This window comes from Hyla sarda, chromosome 6, assembly GCF_029499605.1.
Source record: "Hyla sarda isolate aHylSar1 chromosome 6, aHylSar1.hap1, whole genome shotgun sequence".
NCBI classification, from domain to species: domain Eukaryota; kingdom Metazoa; phylum Chordata; class Amphibia; order Anura; family Hylidae; genus Hyla; species Hyla sarda.
The window spans coordinates 234,631,118-234,653,950 of record NC_079194.1 but is presented as its reverse complement, the minus strand read 5'-3'; the positions used below and the strand labels follow the sequence as shown (position 1 = coordinate 234,653,950).

General features: G+C 43.9%; 1 protein-coding gene across 4 annotated transcripts in view; it reads right to left on the bottom strand.

Annotated features, from left to right (window-relative positions):
• Positions 1-3,252: 3,252 nt before the first annotated feature.
• LOC130276813 (leucine zipper protein 2-like) overlaps positions 3,253-22,833 on the bottom strand; it is a 518,373-nt gene continuing 498,792 nt past the window's right edge. For 2 of the 4 annotated variants that reach the window (XM_056526702.1, XM_056526705.1), the window contains 2 exons: positions 15,833-15,910; positions 3,253-3,662 (listed from right to left, as the gene is read on the bottom strand). In XM_056526702.1, coding sequence (XP_056382677.1) covers positions 3,558-3,662; positions 15,833-15,910 — 183 coding nt within the window. In that variant the 3' untranslated portion in view covers positions 3,253-3,557. Of the gene's footprint in view, positions 3,663-4,061; positions 4,102-15,832; positions 15,911-22,833 lie in introns of all 4 variants that reach the window. The other 2 variants (XM_056526704.1, XM_056526703.1) reach the window with 2 other exon arrangements.

Sequence of the window (22,833 nt, the reverse complement as noted above, 5' to 3'; positions counted from 1 at the left end):
CATACCATGTTATCCTCTGTGGGATGTAGGGCAGCTCTGGCCTCCAAATCCTCCCCAGTCCCCAAGCAGAATGATAGTGATGGTGGGAAGAAACAGGTGTGGTACTGCTGGGCATGGCGCTAGAACCACAGCACCCTGCTAAGCTTCAGGTACTGCACCCCTTCCCCTCTAGCACCCATGTACAGCCCTCTTTCACCTCTTTACACACCTTTGTCAATTCTCAACACCTCTCTAACACTCCTGTACACTCCTCTACATCCATCTGTTACTCTCATACACTTATACACCCCTGTACTCCTCTACACCTGTAAAAGGAGTGAGACCAGGGACAAGTTGCCTATTTATTGGGATATTCTCCATACAGGGGGCAAACTACCTACAGGGGGGGTCCTATCTAAAAGGAGTCTGGAATAATCTGTAGGAAATGGCTGGAAGTCTGGGTGGTATGTGTGGGTGAGGCTGATGACATTGTGTGTGTTGATCAGAGGCATTTGGGTTAGGCTGGAGGCATTGTGTGTGAGAGGAAGGCTGACAGCATTGTGTGTTGGTGAGGGGGGAGGCATTGTGTGTGGGTACTGCTGGAGGCATTTGCTTAAGGTTGGATTCTGTTACATACTGCGCTCCGGTGGTTAGCACCGGCCGTGAGTGCAGTAGCCCCGTGTCTCATGTCACCGGTGGGGCTGGGATTCGCATTGTGGGACGCGCCCTCATGCGAATCCCATTCCGTCACTTACCCACGTCCACTCCTGCTGCTGCTTTGTCTCAGCCTCTGTGCGCGCGTCCCCGTCCCTTAAGGCACGCATTCGCTGGTGCTTTGAAATTTAAAGGGCCAGTGCGCCCATAATTAGTAAGTGCACCTGAACACTACATTATAAATTCCTGCACCTCCCACACATCCCTGACGGATCTTCAGTGCTCATTGCCTGAGATAAAGTATTCCCATTGCCTGTTTTGCCTACCTGTGTTACCAGACTTCCTTGCTACATTTTTTGACTACCAACCTTTGCCGCCTGCCTTGACCTTCTGTTACGTTGACTACGCCTCTGTCTCATCCTCCTGTACCTCGCCTTGCCTAGTACCTGTGTGGTCGAGCCGTATTGGGGGTAGCGACCTGGGTGCCGCCTGCCGCAGCAAATCCATCCTGCCTTGCGGCGGGCTCTAGTGAAGACCAGCAGCACTTTAAACTTTGCTCCTCGATTCGGTCCGAGTCATCAGACACACAGGTAGAGGAGCCACTACCTGCTCCATGACATCCGCATCCAGGTACGTGACAGAGGCATTATGTGTGGGAGGCTGGAGACATCATGTGCTGGAGAAAGGCTGACAGCATTGTATGTGAGGAGGCTGACTGCATTGTGTGTGGGTAAGGCAGGAGGCATTGTGTTTGGAGGGGATCTGAATGCATTTGTGGAAAAAAGAGGAGACTAGAAAAGTGCGGAGCCAAATATGTTTGTGTTGTAGATTCTGTGGTGAAAAGTTGTGGTTGGAAGAAATTGTCTTGATGGTCTGGGCAAGATGGAGAAGAAAAGGGAAAGGTGAATGACTGATCAGAGAAGATGTCATCTGTGAGTTGCTGTATATAGCAGCGCTGTAATCTACATAGCCTACAGATATAGGTATTGTGTATTGTTCCTTTTTAGCCATTTTATTGTCTTGCTTTGAAAATTATTTGGTAGGGGTGCCCCGCAAAAAAAAAAATGATTTCAGAGATATGCCCCAAGCCAGAAAAGGTTGGGAACCACTGCCTCACATCCTTAAAGGGGTTATCCACTATATGGTGATTTTAATACATACCTGGCAGATAGTAATGGACATGCTTAGAAAGGACTTGTGCTTGTCTAAATGGCTATGTTGTGAGATCCATCTTTTTGAGAACTGGCTATTATTTCCTGTTGGAGTTTGTTCCTTCAAACTACAAGTCCCATGGTTCCTTGTTTGTAAGTGTGAAATCACTTTTCTTCCACCCATTGAAACAGACCTGTGATCTTTTCCATGCAATAGGCCAGTGTTTTCTGACCAGGGTGCCTTCAGCTGTTGCAAAACTGCAATTCATGCATAATGATCTCCCTCCCACCCAGTGGTCACTCCACCCATTGAAGCAAAGACAGGTTGCCTCTGAACACCTGACTAGTGATGTAATGTCTCGGGTCAAAGAGCAACCTGGGAAAAACTGAGACAACACCCATTTTGCATTCTGTTAAAAATAAACATTGGGGCCAAAATAAGAAGAATTGCAAGACCATCAGACGTACAGGTACAGATACTATATGATGAACTACACTAACTTTACAGCCCCTGTAGCATAGTCAAATAAAAAAAAATAACAAAAAAATCCTGGAATACCCCTTTAAGCATTACTTGGAGGACACACCCACATGAGAATCTATTATGTACAAGCAAACTGCAAACCAAATACAGTAACCCCCCGACATGCGATGGCCCCGACATATGATCAAATCGACATACGATGGCCTCTCAGAGGCCATTGCATGTCAATGTCAGCATTGACATACGATGCTTTAATATGTCAGGGCCATCGCATTAACTGCTATCCGACAGCGCAAAATGCTTAAGCTGCTGTCGGATAGCAGTTTAAGCATCCCGGACAGGTTCACTTACCTATCCCCGCTGCTCCGGGTCCACTTCGCGATCCTCCGGCATTTTCTGCATCTTCTTCGGGATTCGGGCCTCGTTTTCCGGCGTCTTTATTACGTTGCTGCACATGCTGTCCTGGCACCGCAACGTAATAACATCACCAGAAACCGAGGCCCGGACACCGGAGAAGATGCGTAAAAAGCCGGAGGATCCCGAAGAAGATGCAGGAGCAGCGGGACAGCATCGGGAGCCCCTGGGACAGCATCGGGAGCGGTGAGGACGCGGTCCGGAGCGGCGGGGACAGGTGAGTATAACTTCCTATACTTTACATTGCACAAATTCCTCAACATACGATGAATTTGACAAACGATGGGTCGTTTGGAACGAATTACCATCGTATGTTGAGGGACCACTGTATCATGGTGTGTAAAAATTGATAATGGAATGAATATTCTAGATGTAAAGTTGGTGGAACATTTTTTCTCAATAAATGTTTAAAAAAAATGTCTTTTCTTTTTTCTATGTAGAGATGTCTATAAACTTTAAGAAACATTTTTTGGCAGAAACTTCTATTCTCTTCACCCCAAGATAGGGTAATTGTATGCATTTAATTATGTCATAAGAACAATCGGTTTAAATAAATTGCAAAACACTGTATAAGAAAAAGATGTATTTGTATTTGCAATAAGCTAAAAAGGAAACATTCATATTCAACCTGTATTCAAGTATCCACTGTTTTACAAAGCATTTCATCAAACATCCAGAACTATTTAATTAGTGCTAAAAACTATTAACAAATTTATTATATGTATAACTTTTTTATAACACTATCATACAGTACAAACATCCATAATTTAGTGAAAATAAAACTTCATGCTTTAGAAATATAGCACATCTTCATGCTTTCCAAGTCCATAAAGAAACCGAAGATGACTGCAAATTAGAAATTCTGACATCTTTCTTTACAGTGGTTTGTCTTCTGTTACATTCATTGTCTCATTGTGTATGTTGTGCTCTTCTGTCGACCTATTCCCTTCTGGTTTTGGCCAAGGAGGTCCATGCAACTGCTTGGGGTTAGGAAAAAAGAAAATAATAATTAAGTGTGACAACAAAAAACTAAAACCTAAAATATAAGTCATTAGCATTTTTTTTCTCCATTACCTACGAAATTAAGTATACTGGTACCCTGTAATTTAATGTTTGAATGGTCATTGTCATTTCAACTACCCTCAATGTACTTTAATAGCCAATTTAACCTGTAACATATGTATGTGTCACTTCATTTCCCAAAAAATTATCCCTTACCCCAGCTGTATGGTTTTGGCTACTGGATGTCTCCTTTCTCTGTAAACTACTGTCCAATACCTGTTAATAGGCTCAGTCAGAGAAACCAAAATGGAGCACATACTGGGTCTAGCTAGTGCTATATGCTGTATGGAGACAGTAAGCAGTCCTTGGTTGAGTACCTGTAATCTGTGAGCCTTTCCTTGAGGATTCACACTGTCTCTGAAAGGAAAATCAAGGCTTTACTCTGATCCTGGCAGTTGCAAAGGTGGATGCTTTTCTTTTAATTCTGTTGACATAGTACCTTGCAAGACCAATGCATCAATAATCCTTGCCTCAGTACAGAACCAGACTGTTAAATCCAGTGCTGTTTCACCAGAACAATATAATAGCATAGTAGTAGTAAGAAGTAGGTACTGTGCAGATTGGCACTAATTTTAGAAACCTTGTCATGGCTTAATCATATAGCAGGCAGGAGGCATAAATAATCCTGGACTGTTTGTGTGGCCTTTTAATTTCATCATTGTTGGTCGCACATCCCCTGTTTAAAGAGACTGGTCATCAGCTCATAGTAAACTGCTCAAAAAAAATAAAGGAAACATTAAAATAACGTAATCGTAGATCTGAATGAATGAACTAATCCTATGAAATACTTTCATCTTTATATAGTTGAATGTGCTGACAACAAAATCACACAAAAAATTATCAATGGAAATCAAATTTATCAACCCATGGAGGTCTGGATATGGAGTCACACTCAAATTCAAAGTGGAAAACCGCACTGATCCAACTTTGATGTAATGTCCTTAAGACAAGTCAAAATGAGGCTCAGTAGTGTGTGTGTGGCCTCCACGTGCCCTTATGACCTCCCTACAACGCCTGGGCATGCTCCTGATGAGGTGGCATGTAATGCTGCTGGATGTGGATCCTCTAACCTGTGGGGCAGGTGACACAGGCTCTATCGGGGAGCAGAGACTAAGGTGCCAGATGGGCTTGCTGTGGCAGACAACACCCAGGTCGCTACCCCGATACGACTCAACCACACAGGTAACTGGCAAGACAAAGTACAGAAGGATGAGACAGAAGCATAGTCAGACTTAGCAGAAGGTCAAGGCAGGCAGTAAAGGTGCAAAGTCAAAAAACGAAGCAGAAGTGTCAAAATACACGGGCAAGGCAAACAGACAATTGGGAATGCTTAATCTCAGGCTAGGGGCACTGAAGATCTGGCTGAGAGGAAAGGGTGGAGCTGCCTTATATAATTTTGGCAGAAGGACCAGGCACCAATCAGTGGTCCACTGGCCCTTTAAATATCATGAAGCCGGTGCGCGCGCCCAAAGAGGCGGGAGCGTGCGTACCAGGAAGCAGAGGCCAGAGCAGAGGCAGGTGAGAAGTGGGTCACGATTCGCATGCGGACACGTCCCACGATGCGAACCGCGGCCCGGACGGGAGAGCAGGGAGGTGAGCACTCACAGTCGGAACACCGGACCGGAGCGCTCACCATAACATGGCAGATAGTCTCCTGAGGGATGTCCTCCCATACCTGGACTTAAGCGTCCGCCAACTCCTGGACAGTCTGTGGTGCAACATGGCGTTGGTGGATGGAGCAAGACATGATGTCCCAGATGTGCTCAATGTGTTCTTGCAGGAACTGCTGACACACTCCAGCCACATGAGGTCTAGCATTGTCTTGCATTAGGAGGAACCCAGGGCCAACCGCACCAGCATATGGTCTCACAAGGGGTCTGAGGATCTCATCTTGGTACCTAATGGCAGTCAGGCTACCTCTGGCAAGCACATGGAGGGATGTGCGGCCCCTCCAAAGAAATGCCACCCCACACCATTACTGACCCAATGCCAAACCGGTCATGCTGGAGGATGTTGCAGGCAGCAGAACGTTCTCCATGGTGTCTCAAGACTCTGTCACATCTGTCATGTGCTCAGTGTGAACCTGCTTTCATCTGTGAAGAGCACAGAGTGCCAGTGGCGAATTTGCCAATCTTGGTGTTCTCTTGAAAATGCCAAATGTCCTGCATGGTGTTGGGCTGTAAGCACAACCCCCACCTTTGGACGTTGGGCCCTCATATCTAGTGTTGAGCGGCATAGGCCATATTCAAATTCGCGAATATTCGCAAATATATGGACGAATATTCGTCATATATTCGCGAATATTCGCATATTCGTAATATCCTCGTTTTATTTTCGCATATGCAAAAATTTGCATATGCGAAAATTAGCACAAATAAAAATTTGCATATGCGAAAATTCGCACACCAGTCTCACACAGTAGTATTAGAGTCCTCTTTACACCACACAAGCTGGAAGCAGAGAGGGGTGATCACTGTGATGTGTACTGTGGAAAAAAAAAACGAATATTCGTAATTACGAATATAGCGCTATATTCGCGAATATTCGCGAATTCACGAATATGCGATATTCGTGAATAAAATTCGTATTGCGAATATTCGCGAGCAACACTACTCATATCACCCCCATGGAGTCTGTTTCTGACCATTTAATTGGGCACATGCACATTTGTGGCATGCTTGAGGGAATTTTGCAGGGCTCTGGCAGTGCTCCTCCTGCTCCTACTTGCACAAAGGTGGAGGTAGCGGTCCTGCTGCTGGGTTGTTGCCCTCCTACGGCTTCCTCCACATCTCCTGATGTACTGGCCTGTCTCCTGGTAGCTCCTCCATGCTCTGGACACTACACTGACAGACACAGCAAACCTTCTGGCCCAGCTCACATTCATGTGCCATCCTGGATGAGCTGCACTACCTGAGCAACTTTTGTGGGTTGTAGACTCTGTCTTATGCTACCACTAGAGTGAAAGAACCGCCAGCATTCAAAAGTGACCAAAACATCAGCCAGGAAGCATAGGAGAATTGAGAAGTGGTCTGTGATCACCACCTGCTGAACCACTCCTTTATTTGGGTCTCTTGCTAATGGCCTAAGATTTTCACATGTTGTCTGTTCCATTTGCACAACAACATGTGAAATTGATTGTCAATCAGTATTGCTTCCTGAGTGGACAGTGGGATTTCACAGAAGTGTGATTGACGTAGATTTACATTGAGTTAAGTGTTCCCTTTATTTTTTTGAGCAGTGTATTATTTATGCAGGACTAAAAATGATCATTAATCAGCAACACATCACTTTATGTAAAGGGCCCTTTAGGCCTCATTCAGATCAATCTTTTTCCTAAGTTTATCAGGGCAAAGCTCCTGTTGTACATGCTAAACATGTCCATAGGGGTCCACTATCAGAAAAAGGCCAAAAGTGTGTCCTTTTGGCCTCTGTCTGGGCAATTTGTCAATATACTGCAAAAAATAAAGTATGATTATTTCTATACCTTGGAATCCTTGTAAAAAAAAAAATATGTTAACCTGTTGACAACACATGACAAGTGAACTCATCCTGTGGCCTTTAACAGTGTATGAAGTTGGCTCAGAACTAAAGCCCCCCTCCATACCTATTGGTACCAAGCTATTTTAACAGTTTAACAATAAAAAATGTAAAAAAAAAAAAAAAAAGTCCCATAAATATATTTTGTATTTTCACAGGCAGTAATGTCCAATTTTTAAAATTTAATTGTTAAAGAAACTGCACAGTGTAAAAAAAAAAAAAAAAACACCATACAGCCAGAATTGTTTATTTATTTATTTCTTTTTTTTGTCACAGCTCATCCCAAAACAGATAAAAGGGGTATTCCAGGAAAAACCTTTTTTTTATATATATCAACTGGCTCCGGAAAGTTAAACAGATTTGTAAATTACTTCTATTAAAAAAATCTTAATCCTTCCAATAGTTATTAGCTTCTGAAGTTTTCTGTCTTACTGCTCAATGATGATGTCACGTCCCGGGAGCTGTGCATGATGGGAGAATATCCCCATAGGAACTGCACAGCTCCCGGGACGTGAGTCATCAGAGAGCAGTTAGACACAAAACAACAACTCAACTTCAGAAGCTAATAACTATTGGAAGGATTAAGATTTTTTAATAGAAGTCATTTTCAAATCTGTTTAACTTTCCGGAGCCAGTTGATATATAAAAAATAAGTTTTGGCCTGGAATACCCCTTTAAGGTGCGAAAAATGAGCCCTAATACAGCTTTGCAGACATAAAACTAGGAGGAGTTAAAGGAAGACTGACTGGAGTCCCTAGGGACGCTCTGATTATACAATTGTCCAGTTATAGACAGTTATCACATACAGACTATTCATATATAGTAACTGTGTATATATGGACAGTTAGATCATTGGAACTTCCTTGGGAAATTCTTCTGTACGCTTTTACATAGGGATACTTTTTAGCCTTCCATCAGGAGTAAATGTCACAATATATATCTGACTCATGGCCAAGCCATGATGTGAATGGGACCTTGCCAAAGTTTGCTAAAAAGATCCCACTAAATACATTAGAACTTTCCATGGGAGAAAAATGGCATGATTTCAGGGAAAAAAAAATGCCATAGGCTCAACATGCTGCAAAACTGCCAAGGAGCTGAAAAAGAGTGAAAAACGGCAAAAGGATTAAAAAAAAAAAATGCCAACCTGGAAAAAATAATTTTGAGTTTTTTCATTGATTTACAGCTTTTTGGCCGAAAAAACGCCATGCAGCAGAATTGGCGTTTTTCTTGGCGCCCCCCCCCCCCTAAAAAAAAAAAATAAATAGTGGAATTCCAGCCTAAAGGAGTTGCCTGGAGAGCGGAAACCCCTACCAAAATTACCTTTCCTTTGTCCATGGCTGCTAACTTTCAACTTGGTGTCAACACAGCCCTATTACTTTCTCAGCACAGTGAGTCAGTGGAACAGATACAGAAGGGAATACTTGCCCCATCAACATGGCCTGTCTGGCAGGGATTAAGTTACTGGGCTTTGTTAGCAGAAAGCAGAAAGTGAGCTACTGGGGAGTGAGGAAAGGTGATACATTTGTTTGCACCTTTGACAAGCCCCTTAAGGGTTAACTAGGCTACATCCTTTTTAAGAAATATCCAAGTTATATATTTACTTTTCAGGAGACTCATTTGGAAGGAGAATTCTTAGTTCTGTAGGCAATAATTTTTAATCACAATTGAGGGTCCATGCTATGGACATATTTCCCTCTCAAGATTTCCCAGCTTCTACCAAACCAAACTTAGATTAGGAGGTTCAGATTAGGACCAAGCCCATTATGACTTTAAGGACCAGAGCATTTTTTGTACATCTGACCACTGTCACTTTAAGCATTAATAACTATGGGATGCTTTCACTTATGAATTTGATTCCGAGATAGTTTTTGTGACATATTCTACTTTAACATAGTGGTACATTTCCCTCGATACTTGCATCATTTCTTGGTGAAAAATAAAAAAATGTAATGAAAAATTTGAAAAGTTTGCATTTTTCTTACTGAAGCTTGTAAGGAAAATAAACATACCAAATTAAAGTTAACCTAAAGTTGACATGTTTTTACTTTTTGAAGACATCAGAGGACTTCAAAGGTCAGCAGCAATTTTTCACAACATTTTCAAAATCTGAATTTTTCAGGGAACAGTCCAGTTTTGAAGTGGATTTGAGGGGCCTTCGTATTAGACATACCTCATAAGTGACCCCAGAATAAAAATTGCACCACCAAAGTATACAACATGACATTCATAAAGTTTTTTTAACCCTTTAGGTGTTTCACAGGAATAGTAGCAAAGTGAAGGAGAAAATTAAAATCTTCTTTTTTTTTTTACACTCGCATGTTCTTGTAGACCCAGTTTTTTATTTTTACAAGGGGTAAAAGGAGAAAAAGCCACCCAAAATTTGTAACCCAATTTCTTTTGAGCAAGGAAATACCTCATATGTGGATGTTTAGTGTGCTCTTTGGGTGCACAAGAGGGCTCATAGGGGAATGAGCGACAATGGGATTTCGTAGAGTGAATTTTTATGAAATGCTTTTTGGGGGGCATGTAGTATTTAGTTATCCCCTATGGTGCCATAACAGCAAAAAAAAAAAAAAAACACATGGCATACCATTTTGGAAACGACACCTCTCAAGGCACGTAACAAGTGGTACAGTGAGCCTTAACACCCTACAGGTGTTTGACGACCTTTTTTTTGTAAATTCGGATGTGTAAATGAATTTTGTTTCACTAAAATGCAGTTTTTCCCCCAAATGTATCATTTTTGCAAGAGGTAATAGGAGAAAATTACCACTAAAATGTGTAACCCCCCATTTCTTCTGAGTATGGAAATACCTCATGTGTGGACGTCAAGTGCTCTGGAGGTGCACTAAAATGCTCAGAAGAGAAGGAGCCACATTTGGCTTTTTGATAGCAAATTTTTCTGAAATGTTTTTTGGGGAGCATGTCGCATTTATGAAGCCTCTATGGTGCCAGAACAGCAAAAAGATCCCCACAGTAAATGCTCACTGCACCTCTTATTACATTACGTGAGGGGTGTTGTTTCCAAAATGGGGTCACATGTGGGGGGTTGTCCACTGTTCTGGCACCATGGGGGCTTTGTAAACACACATGGCCTTCAATTCCAGACACATTCTCTCTCTAAAAGCCCAATGGCTTTACATCCACATGAGGGGTATCTCCATACTCAGAAGAAATAGGGTTGCAAATTTTGGGGATGGGAGGGCTTTTTTCCTATTTTCCCTTGTGAAATTGAAAAATTTAGGGTAACACCCGCATTTTAGTGAATTATTTTTTTCATTTTCACATCCAAATATTATGAAAATGTGTCAAACACCTGTGGGGTGTTAAGGCTCACTATACCCCTTGGTACATTCCATGAGGGGTGTAATTTCCAAAATGGGGTCACATGTGGGTATTAATTTTTTTGTGTTTATGTCAGACCTGCTGTAAAATCAGCCATCCCTGTGCAAATCACCAGTTTAGGCCTCATATGTATATAGTGCGCTTAGTGGGTCTTTTTTTCCTTTTACCTAATAAAAAGTATGGGGCAACATCAGCATGTTAGTGGGAAATTTTTTTTTTTTTTTTTACAATAACACCCTGGTGTAACCCCAACTTTACCTTTTCATAAGGGGTAAAAGGAGAAAAAGCCCCCCAAAATGTGTTAGGCAATTTCTCCCGAGTACGGAAATACTCCTTATGTGGAACTAAACTGTTGCCTTGAAATATGACAGGGCTCTGAAGTGAGAGAGCACCATGCATATTTGAGGCCTAAATTAGGGATTTGCACAGGGACAGACCCAGATGCAAGCATTACCTTATGACAGTGTTTCCCAAACAGGGTGCCGCCAGCTGTTGCTAGAACTAACAGCATGCCTGGACAGTTAATGGCTGTCTGGCAATACTGGGGATTATTGTTTTGCAACAGCTGGAGGATCCGTTTTGGAAACAGTGCCGTAGGAGATGTTTTTCATTTTTATTTTGGGTGGGGGTAGAGGGTGTAACTGTGTAAGAGTGTGTGTATATGTAGTGTTTTACTTTTTATTTTGTGTTAGTGTAGTTTAGTGTAGTGTTTTTATGGTACATTCACATGGGCAGGGGTTCACAGCGAGTTTCCCACTGGGAGTTTTAGCTGCAGCAATAAATTTGCTGCATCTCAAACTTGCAGCGGGAAACTCATTGTAAACCCCTGCCCGTGTGAATGTACCCTGTACATTCACATGGGGGTTGGGGGGGCAAACATCCAGCTGTTGCAAAACTACAACTCCCAGCATGCCCATTGGCTGTCCATGCATGCTGGGAGTTATAGTTATGCAACAGCTGAAGGCACACTGATTAAAAAACACTGAGAGTTTGTTACTTAATTCAGTGTATCACAGCCAGTGTGCCTCCAGCTGTTGCAAAACTACAAATCCCATCATGCACTGACAGACCGTACATGCTGGGAGTTATAGTTTACAACAGCTGGAGGCACACTGGGTGTGAAACACTGAGATAAGTAACAATCATTATGCCTTCAGCTGTTGCATAACTATAACTCCCAGCATGCATGGACAGCCAAAGGGAATGCTGGGAGTTGTAGTTTTGCAATACCTGGAGGCACAGTACTACAACTCCCAGCATGCCCTTTGGCTGTCCGTACATGCTGAGAGTTATAGTTATGCAGCAGCTGGAGGCAAACTTTTTCATAGAAAAAAATGTGCCTCCAGCTGTTGCATAATTATAACTCCCAGCATGCCCAGACAGCCAAAGTTGTAGTTGTAACTGTGCCTTCAGCAGTTGCAAAACTACAACTCCCAGCATGCCCTTTGGATGTGCATGCTGGGGATTGTTGCTAAGCAACAGCAGGAGGTGAACAGGCCTCACCTCCTACTGTATCCTGCCGCCTCCATCGCTGCTGCTCCTGCCGCTGCCATCGCTGCTCCTGCCACTGCCTCTTCCTGAAGGGTCCCCAGCTGACCTCCGGACAAGTAAGTAGGGCCCCGATCCCCATCTCGATCACCGCCCAGCCGGAAAGTGATTGGTCGGTCGTTCTGACGCCTGCTGGTAAAGGGTGATAGGTGCTGTCTCGAACGCCACCTATTATCTTTTTTGTCCAGGTCACCGGAGACCCGATTGACCAGGAAATGCCGCCAATTGCCGGTCTGATTTGACCAGCGATTTTTGGGGACCCCCTCAGGTGTTGTCACGAGATGCCTGCTAAATTATTTCAGCAGGCATCCTGGTCCAGTCCCTGCCTGGCGAGCAGTGGGGACCGCAATTCCCACGGGCATACAGGTACGCCCTGGGTCCTTAAGTCTCAGGATGCAAGGACATACCTGTACACCCTGTACCCGGACAGGTTAAAGGGGTATTCCCCTGGAAAACATTTTTTTTAAATCAACTGGTGCCAGAAAGTTAAACAGATTTGTAAATGACTTCTAATTAAAAATCTATTCACCCTTCCACTACTTATCAGCTGCTGTATGATCCACACAAAGTTCTTTTCTTTTTGAATTTCCTTTATGTTTGACCATAGTGCTCTCTGCTGACACCTCTGTCCATTTTTGGAATTGTCCAGAGCAGGAGAGGTTTGCTATGGGGAATTGCTCCTACCCTGGACAGTTCCTAATAGGACAGTGGTGTCAGCAGAGAGCACTGTGGTCAAACAGAAAGGAAATTCAAAAAGAAAAGAACTTCCTCTAGAACATACAGCAACTGATAAGTACTGGAAGGGTTAAGATTTTTAAATAGAAGTCATTTACACATCTGTTTAACTTACTGGCACCTGTTGATTTGAAAAAAAAAAAATGTTTTCCAGTACCCCTTTAAGATGTTATAAAACCTGACACTGAGTGAAACTGAGGCACTGGAATAAAAAAAGAATCCTAAAGAAAAAGCGGGATTGATGGTCTTAGTACACTTTTTTTTATTACTGTGCAGATGGATGAAGCCTGCTGTGACTCAATGTGCCTGAGAGTTTTAATTTAATGACTACAAGTTTTGTGCAGAACAGACAATACAGTCACTCAATGAAACGTGACACTGGTGCATGATGGTAACACAAGATTCCCATTGACTTCTTTCAGGAAAAAAGTGTTGAATAGCCCAAATCAAATGACATCTTTCCAGAACACTTGATATAACTATATAAAAGTCATAAAGAGCATGAATGAAATGTAAAATTTTGCTGAGCCAATGGACAACAGTGGCACAGTTTCTGGAAAAAAATGCTGACTTTTTCTAGTCTCATACATACTGTTTAACGTTATAAATACTTGAATATAAATGAGAACATAAGGCATGAGATTTTAAAAGCTTTTTCACTATAACAAAATGCCTATTCAATATATCAAAATATTGTTTACACAGCAATTTGTCTATCGGGTAAAGAAAAAAACTACGAGACATGAGTGAAATTTTCAAAAGTTTGGTTTTGCCAGTTCATCAAAAGCTGCCAAAGCCTCTACTTTACTAAAACCCAATAAATGTGTATAACACTGTCAAAGAGCCCTAAACACTATGTATAACACACTGCTCTAGCAGATTTTTATGCTTTTCATTTTAATGATCCCTTTTTGGAGGCTGATCTTTTTTGGGAGTGGCTGTGGCTTTTTAAACGCTGTCAAAAATTATACCAATTTTGGGGACATAGAAACATGATTTGCATCCTAGAAAGTCCGCAAAAGTGACACAAAACCCTCTATGCACAGCGTTTTTACAATTAGTGTATTACAAACAAAAAAAACTGTCACACTGCAAAAAGCTCTCTCTCTCTCTCTCTCTCTCTCTCTCTCTCTCTCTCATATATATATATAGAAGCCAAGGAAAGATGGAAAAATCTCCAAAAGGCATCAAATTACAGATTGGACATTCTTATAATATGTCAACAAAAGTTAGATTTTATTTCCATCATTTACACTTTCAAAATAACAGAAAACTAAAAAATGGTGTCTGCAAAGTTTGGGCACCCTGGAGAATTTATAGCATGCACTGCCCCCTTTGCAAAGCTGAGACCTGCCAGTGTCATGGATTGTTCTCAATCATCATCTGGGAAGACCAGGTGATGTCAATCTCAAAGGTTTTAAATGCCCAGACTCATCTGACCTTGCCCCAACAATCAGCACCATGGGTTCTTCTAAGCAGTTGTCTAGAAATCTGGAACTGAAAATAATTGACACTCACAAAGCTGGAGAAGGCTATAAGAAGATAGCAAAACATTTTCAGATGTCAATATCCTCTATTCGGAATGTAATTAAGAAATGGCAGTGGAAGTTAAAGCAAGATCTGGAAGATCAAAAAAAATGTCAGACAGAACAGCTCACAGGATTGTGAGAAAAACAATTCAAAACCCATGTTTGACTGCACAATCCCTCCAGAAAGATCTGGCAGACACTGGAGTTGTGGTACACTATTCCCCTATAAAGAGATACTTGTACAAATATGGCCTTCATGGAAGAGTCATCAGAAGAAAACCTCTTCTACATCCTCACCACAAAAATCAGCATTTGAACTTTGCAAATTAACATATAGACAAGCCTGATGCATTTTGGAAACAAGTTCTGTGGACCGATGAGGTTAAAATTTAACTTTTTGGCCAGAATGAGCAAAGGTACGTTTGGAGAAAAAGGGGAACAGAATTTAATGAAAAGTACCTCTATCCAACTGTTAAGCGTGGGGGTGGATCAATCATGTTTTTGGGTTGTATTGCAGCCAGTGGCACAGGGAACATATCACAAGTAGAAGGAAAAATGGATTCAATAAAATTTCAGCAAATTTGGGATGCTATCTTGATGCCATCTGTGAAAAAAATGAAGTTAAAGAGAGGATGGCTTCTACAAATGGATAATGATCCTAAACACGCCTCGAAATCCACGGGGGATTACATCAAGAGGCTTAAACTGAAGGTTTTGCCATGGCCTTCACAATCTTCTGACCTCAACATATTTGAAAATCTATGGATAGACCTTAAAAGAGCAGTGCGTGACAGACAGCCCAGAAATCTCAAAGAACTGGAAGACTTTTGTAAGGAAGAATGGGCAAAGATACCTCAAACAAGAATTGAAAGACTCTTGGGTGGCTACAAAAAGTGTTTACAAGCTGTGATACTTGCCAAAGGGGGCAGTACAAGATATTACCTCTGCTGGGTGCCCAAACTTTTGCAGATGCCATTTTTTTGTTTTCTGTTATTTTGAAAGTATAAATGATGGAAATAAAATCTAACTTTTGTTGACATATTATAAGAATGTCTAATCTGTAATTTGATGCCTTTTGGAGATTGTTCCATCTTTCATATTATGGCACCTATAGAGGCTTATGGAGGTATTATCCCATAGAAACATTGCCCCTAGGGTATATATTGCTATAATAAAGCAATATATGAAGTGCAATCATACACTGGGAGCCTGTGTTCTTCTGTATAACCTCCTGCACACAGCAATGCCATATGAATAAAGCCTAAAGTTGGATAAAATGTACATACTACAAAATAGGTTTGGGTTGAATGCAAACAATATATTCCATACAAAACTAAATTTTATCACTTACACCTCAAATAGCCCTTTAAAATAACAATGCCACAATGTACCTGAAAACTTGGCTCTAATTCAATGGTTTTGTTTGCCAATGTTGCATTAATGTGATGTGATCTGCAGATTTTTCCATCCTAAAGCAAAGAAAGATACAAAAAACAATAGTAATAAACATGACTTTATAATTATGTAATCAAATTAAAAACTGTGGTTGGAAACTGTACATTAAAAACATTTGCAACTGCCTTGACCTCTGTAAAGAGTGCCATGATGTCCTATAGACTAAACACCCACTAAAGGTAATGAATGAACTATCCTGCTGTCATGAATCACTAAGAACAGATGTCAAAAGTCACAAACTAACTTAAAGATTTTCTCCACGGCAGCGTAAGACAGAAAAATGTGCAACATAAATTACATTTAGTAAAAAAAAAAAAAAAGGGGGGGAATTTTTCACAATGTGAAAGAATTAAAAACTTAACATGTTTATTGTTACGCCTAGCGCTCCGGGTCCCCGCTCCTCCCCGGAGCGCTCACGGCGTCTCTTTCCCTGCAGCTCCCCGGTCAGTCCCGCTGACCGGGAGCGCTGCTCTGTCATGGCCGTTGGGGATGCGATTCGCACAGCGGGACGCGCCCGCTCGCGAATCGCATCCCAGGTCACTTACCCGTTCCCGTCCCCTGCTGTCATGTGCTGGCGCGCGCGGCTCCGCTCTCTAGGGCGCGCGCGCGCCAGCTCCCTGAGACTTAAAGGGCCAGTGCACCAATGATTGGTGCCTGGCCCAATTAGCTTAATTGGTTCCCACCTGTTCCCTGGCTATTTCTAGTCTCCTCCCTTGCACTTCCTTGCCGGATCTTGTTGCCTTAGTGCCAGTGAAAGCGTTCCTGTGTGTTTAATAGCCTGTGTACCAGTACTTTTGCTATCTCCCCTGACTACGAACCTTGCCGCCTGCCCCCGACCTTCTGCTACGTCCGACCTTGCTACTGCCTACTCCCTTGTACCTCGCCTTTCTTCAGTATCTTCAGCAGCCAGAGAGGTGAGCCGTTGCTAGTGGATACGACCTGGTCACTACCGCCGCAGCAAGACCATCCCGCTTTGCGGCGGGCTCTGGTGAAAACCTGTAGTGGCTTAGAACCGGTCCACTAGCGCGGTCCTCGCCATCCCTCTCTGGCACAGAGGATCCACTACCTGCCAGCCGGCATCGTGACAGTAGATCCGGCCATGGATCCCGCTGAGGTTCCCCTGCCAGTTGCCTCTGATATCACCACGGTGGTCGCCCAGCAAGCCCGACAGATCGCCCATCTAACCCACCAGATGTCAGAAATGTCCACCATTGTGCACCAACTTCAGTCGCAACTTCTTCAGCAATCATCTCCTCCGCCAGCTCCTGCACCCCTTCCGCAGCGAGTGGCCACTCCTAGCCTCCGCCTGTCTTTGCCGGACAAATTTAATGGGGACTCTAAGTTTTGCCGTGGCTTTCTTTCCCAATGTTCCCTGCATCTGGAGATGATGGCGGACCTGTTTCCCACTGAAAGGTCTAAGGTGGCTTTCGTAGTCAGTCTTCTGTCCGGAAAAGCCCTGTCATGGGCCACACCGCTCTGGGACCGCAATGACCCCGTCACTGCCTCTGTACACTCCTTCTTCTCGGAAATTCGAAGTGTCTTTGAGGAACCTGCCCGAGCCTCTTCTGCTGAGACTGCCCTGCTGAACCTGGTCCAGGGTAATTCCTCCGTTGGCGAGTACGCCATACAATTCCGTACTCTTGCTTCTGAACTATCCTGGAATAATGAGGCTCTCTGCGCGACCTTTAAAAAAGGCCTATCCAGCAACATTAAAGATGTTCTGGCCGCACGAGAGACTCCTGCTAGCCTGCATGAACTCATTCATCTAGCCACTCGCATTGACATGCGTTTTTCTGAGAGGCATCAAGAGCTCCGCCAGGAAAAAGACTTAGATCTCTGGCCACCTCTCCCACAGTCTCCACTGCAATCTGCGCCTAGGCCTCCCGCCGAGGAGGCCATGCAAGTGGATCGGTCTCGCCTGACCCTGGAAGAGAGGAATCGCCGTAAGGAAGAGAATCTTTGTCTGTACTGTGCCAGTACTGAACATTTTCTGGTGGATTGCCCAATCCGTCCTCCACGTCTGGGAAACGCACGCTCGCACTCAGCTCTCGTGGGTGTGGCGTCTCTTGATGCCAAGTCGGCTTCTCCACGTCTCACGGTACCTGTTCGGATTTCCACTTCAGCCAGCTCTCCCCTCTCAGCCGTGGCCTGCCTGGACTCTGGAGCTTCTGGGAATTTTATTCGGGACTCCTTTGTGAATAAATTCCGTATTCCGGTGACCCGTCTTGTCAAGCCACTCCACATTTCCGCGGTCAACGGAGCCAGGTTGGACTGTACCATACGTTTCCGCACGGAGCCCCTTCTTATGAGCATCGGATCTCACCACGAGAGGATTGAACTTTTGGTCCTCCCCAATTGCACCTCGGAAATTCTCCTTGGACTTCCCTGGCTTCAACTTCATTCCCCAACCCTGGATTGGTCCACTGGGGAGATCAAGAGTTGGGGGTCCTCTTGTTCCAAGAACTGTCTAAAACCGGTTCCCAGTAACCCTTGCCGTAACTCTGTGGTTCCTCCTGTATCTGGTCCCCCTAAGGTCATTAAGGACTCTGCCTGCCACAGGAAATGCCCCTCCCCCCCTCCCAGTTCCATCAGGCAAGCTTCTGTGTCCCCTCATGGCCCTCGTCCTGGTGTCACACTGCCCCGTGCCAGGTCCCGCCCTCTGCCCTCTCTCCCCATTCCTACTCCTGCGGTTCTGCCTGCCGTTGAGGAATCACTCCATCCTTTCCCGGTGTCCTCATCCCAGGGGAGGCAGTTACCCGATAAAGAGAAGGGGAGACCTAAGGGGGGGGGTACTGTTACGCCTAGCGCTCCGGGTCCCCGCTCCTCCCCGGAGCGCTCACGGCGTCTCTTTCCCTGCAGCTCCCCGGTCAGTCCCGCTGACCGGGAGCGCTGCTCTGTCATGGCCGTTGGGGATGCGATTCGCACAGCGGGACGCGCCCGCTCGCGAATCGCATCCCAGGTCACTTACCCGTTCCCGTCCCCTGCTGTCATGTGCTGGCGCGCGCGGCTCCGCTCTCTAGGGCGCGCGCGCGCCAGCTCCCTGAGACTTAAAGGGCCAGTGCACCAATGATTGGTGCCTGGCCCAATTAGCTTAATTGGTTCCCACCTGTTCCCTGGCTATTTCTAGTCTCCTCCCTTGCACTTCCTTGCCGGATCTTGTTGCCTTAGTGCCAGTGAAAGCGTTCCTGTGTGTTTAATAGCCTGTGTACCAGTACTTTTGCTATCTCCCCTGACTACGAACCTTGCCGCCTGCCCCCGACCTTCTGCTACGTCCGACCTTGCTACTGCCTACTCCCTTGTACCTCGCCTTTCTTCAGTATCTTCAGCAGCCAGAGAGGTGAGCCGTTGCTAGTGGATACGACCTGGTCACTACCGCCGCAGCAAGACCATCCCGCTTTGCGGCGGGCTCTGGTGAAAACCTGTAGTGGCTTAGAACCGGTCCACTAGCGCGGTCCTCGCCATCCCTCTCTGGCACAGAGGATCCACTACCTGCCAGCCGGCATCGTGACATTTATGTAATGAATTTTGTATTGTGGGAAGGTATCATGCCTATAAATAGATAAAGTAGGGGAATTATGGCTATGTAACACAGATTACGGTAAAGGAGTAGAAGATTGAAGCCCAAGCAATAAAAATTTTTTAAAAATCTGGAATTACTGTGGACCTTTTTGATCCCATTGTACTAAATGATGACCAGACCTTTCATAAATCTCTTCACTTTAGGCCTTACCACAGGGACCCTTTTGCCTCACTATTGTTGGTCTTCATGCAGGAAGAGGCATGTGGAAATGTGTTGGGTCTAGAGTTGAGCAAACTTTTGAAAAGGTCGGTTCGCTGGACTTGCCAAACTTTTTGGAAATCGAGAGTTCAGTTTGGCTCAGTTCAACTCGAATTGGCAATGAAATAAGCCCCTAAACACGTTTATAATGCTGCCTAATAGCTCTTAACCCCTGTCATCTAACACTGTTAGGAATGTGTGCAAGTAGTTTTAAAGTGTTTCAAGCCTCAGTAATGGCGACATGCGGTAACCCATGGTAACTATTACAGCTTGCCCATTTATTAGGCCTATTTACACCAAAATAAAGCGGCATAAAGTATCTCTGGTTGTCGGTAGAAGCCTGCCAATGCTAATATGCGCACAGAGGCATGGGAAGATGCAGTGGCTTTTTCCAAGCGTGCCAAAAATTATCCCTTTTTTTGTGGATGATGGGTTGTGTATGTGAAGGCCTGGCTGGAAGTAGGGTGATGCAGGATTGGTGTTATTAGTGGTAGCCAGTGTACAGCAGGTGGTGGCTAACTGATGTTTCTATCATACAATATGAGATGGTGGAGTCATGTCAATAGTGTACAGCAGGAGATGGCGGACTAGTATTAGCAGGAAGGTGGTGGTTTTTAAATGAAATTTGAAAATGTTTCAATGAAGTTTTTTTTAAATTTAGAATTGAAAATAAAAATTTGATTGTATGGTTCCTGGGCTGGTGATGCTGACATGTATGGGTTGTGTATGCATAAACATGGCTGAAAATACCAGCAGAATATGTCATAGTGGCTTACTGGAGGAACTAGTAGTCTGGGTAAAGCAACAGGTTGAAACTCCTTTAAGATGAATTCAAATTTGCCAGCTGACCCAGGCCTGGCTGGCTCAATGGAGGGAGGTTGCAATAGCAACCTTTAGCATGTAACAGTGGTTTACTGGAGGAAGATGTAGTAGCCCATGTACAGCAGCAGGGTGAGAAACCTTTATAATCAATTTCAATTTTGCCCCAGCAAGCCAGGCAACCCAGGCCTGGCTTGAAGTAGCAGGGTTGATAAAAAAAATCACTGCAGGGTGTTTTCAAAAATAAATTAGAATTTTGCCCAAGCCAGGAAGCCCTGGCCTGGCTGGGGAATAACACTGAGACAACAGCAATGGAGCAACACTTTTTTTTGGACATGCATTGCCTCTGGCTGTAGCTATTACTCCCCATATCAACCGTGGCATGCACTGTTCTGCACACAGAAAGGTTCATAAAGCGGCCCACCCTCTTCGCTACATGATTGTGCAAAGTGGGGATGGACTTTTTTGCAAAATAATGGTGACTAGGTATGTGCCAACTGGGCTGGCCATACCCCATTAGTTGCCTGAAGTCAATGGAGTCAACAAAATGGTATGGGAGGGCCTGACTCACAAAAAACTTGGCCAGGTATGAATAGGGGCACACTACAACAGGGTGACTGGGAAAATACTGTTGTCTGGAGGACATGGATTCCCCAATGGATGACTGAAGGGGTTGGAGGGAGGAGAGCACAACACTGATGAGGAAAATCCCAAAATATGCTGCCTGTGGAAGAGGCCTGGCTGTTAGACAGTTGGGAGGGATCTGGAGGATCAACAGTAGCAGCAGCAGTGTTTTCCTCACGTTCTGGGGCATCTCGACTGTCCCACACGACCATGTGTTGACACTCCATATGCCTACGTACAGACTTATGGGGACATTTATCATTGTTTGCTTTGGTAAGCAAGTTCTGTAGGCATTTTTTTTTTCTTGCTTTAGTTTTGCTTATGTATGATGTATTTATCATACTATCACAGGGGGTTGATAAATTTGGCTTACATAAGCAAAAAACAATAAATTACTTTAGAATGCAATTTTTATAGCACACATAAGCAAAAACCAATAAATGACTTCAGAACACCACTGGGAAACACCAGCTCCTCTCTTGTGTGTTTATTAAAAGTTTTTACCACTTTTTCCCCCCTAAATGTACTAAAATATATATTTTTTTTGTTTTTTTCTTCTCATTTCAGATACATGTATGCAAAGGACTTCTTTGTCTTCAGGGGACTACATAGATGACCTGCATTTTCTTTCTTTTTTTAATTAATAAAATGCCTAAAGAGGGCTTGTAGGGGGAGTGTTTATTTGGAATCATTTTTTAATTAAATTTACTTTACAGGTTTAGTAGTGGAAACTGTCTTATAGACGGAATCCATTACTAAGCTGGGGCTTAGTGTTAGCCTCAAAAACAGCTAGCGCTAACCCTCAATTGTTACCCCGTTAAGAGCCGGTACCAACAGGCAAAAATGGCGCTCCTGGGCCTAGGCGGTAACAGGCTGGCATTGATTAGGCTGGGGAGGGCCAGTAACAATGGTCCTCCCCCACCCTGGTAATGTCAGGCTGTTGCTGCTTGGTTGATATCTGGCTGAGCAACAGCCTTATGTTACCAGGGTGGGCAAGGACCATTGTTACTCCCCCCCATCCTAAATAACACCAGCCTGTTACCACCTAGATCCAGGAGCACTATTTTGACCCTACGGGCCTGTTGGTACCAGCTCTTCCCGTCACCCCTCTGGTGGTGGGTACAGGGGAAACAATTGGAGATTAGCACTAGCTGTTTTTGAGGCTAGCTCTAAGCCCCGGCTTAGTAATGGATTCCGTCTATAAGACAGCTTCCACTACTAAGCCTGTAAAGTAAATAAAATATAAAAAAAACAACACAGTTAAAAAACTTTTGCTCAAAAAAATAATCCCCCACAAGCCCTCGTTGACCATTTTATTAATATTTAAATAAAAAATTCAAAAAAACCTGGGTCATTGTTGTAGTCCTTCTGAATCCGAAGTAGTCCTCTGCATATATGAATCTGAAATGATAAAAAATAAAAAAATATATATATTTAAGTACATTTATAGGGCTCTCCCCAGGGAAAATGCCCATAAAGCAGTGTTTCCAAGCAGGGTGCCCCCAGCTGTTGCTAAACTGCAACCCCCCTGGGAATGATGGGTGTTTTAATTTAGCAACAATGAGCCTCCAGTTTAGCAACATATATCTGGAGTCTCGCTGTTCCTAAACCACAACTCCCATGATAGAAGTTGTAGTTTAGAAATGGGGTGTCTCCAGCTGTTGCTAAACTACAACTCCCATGATAAGAGTTGTAGTTTAGGAACAGCGAGACTCC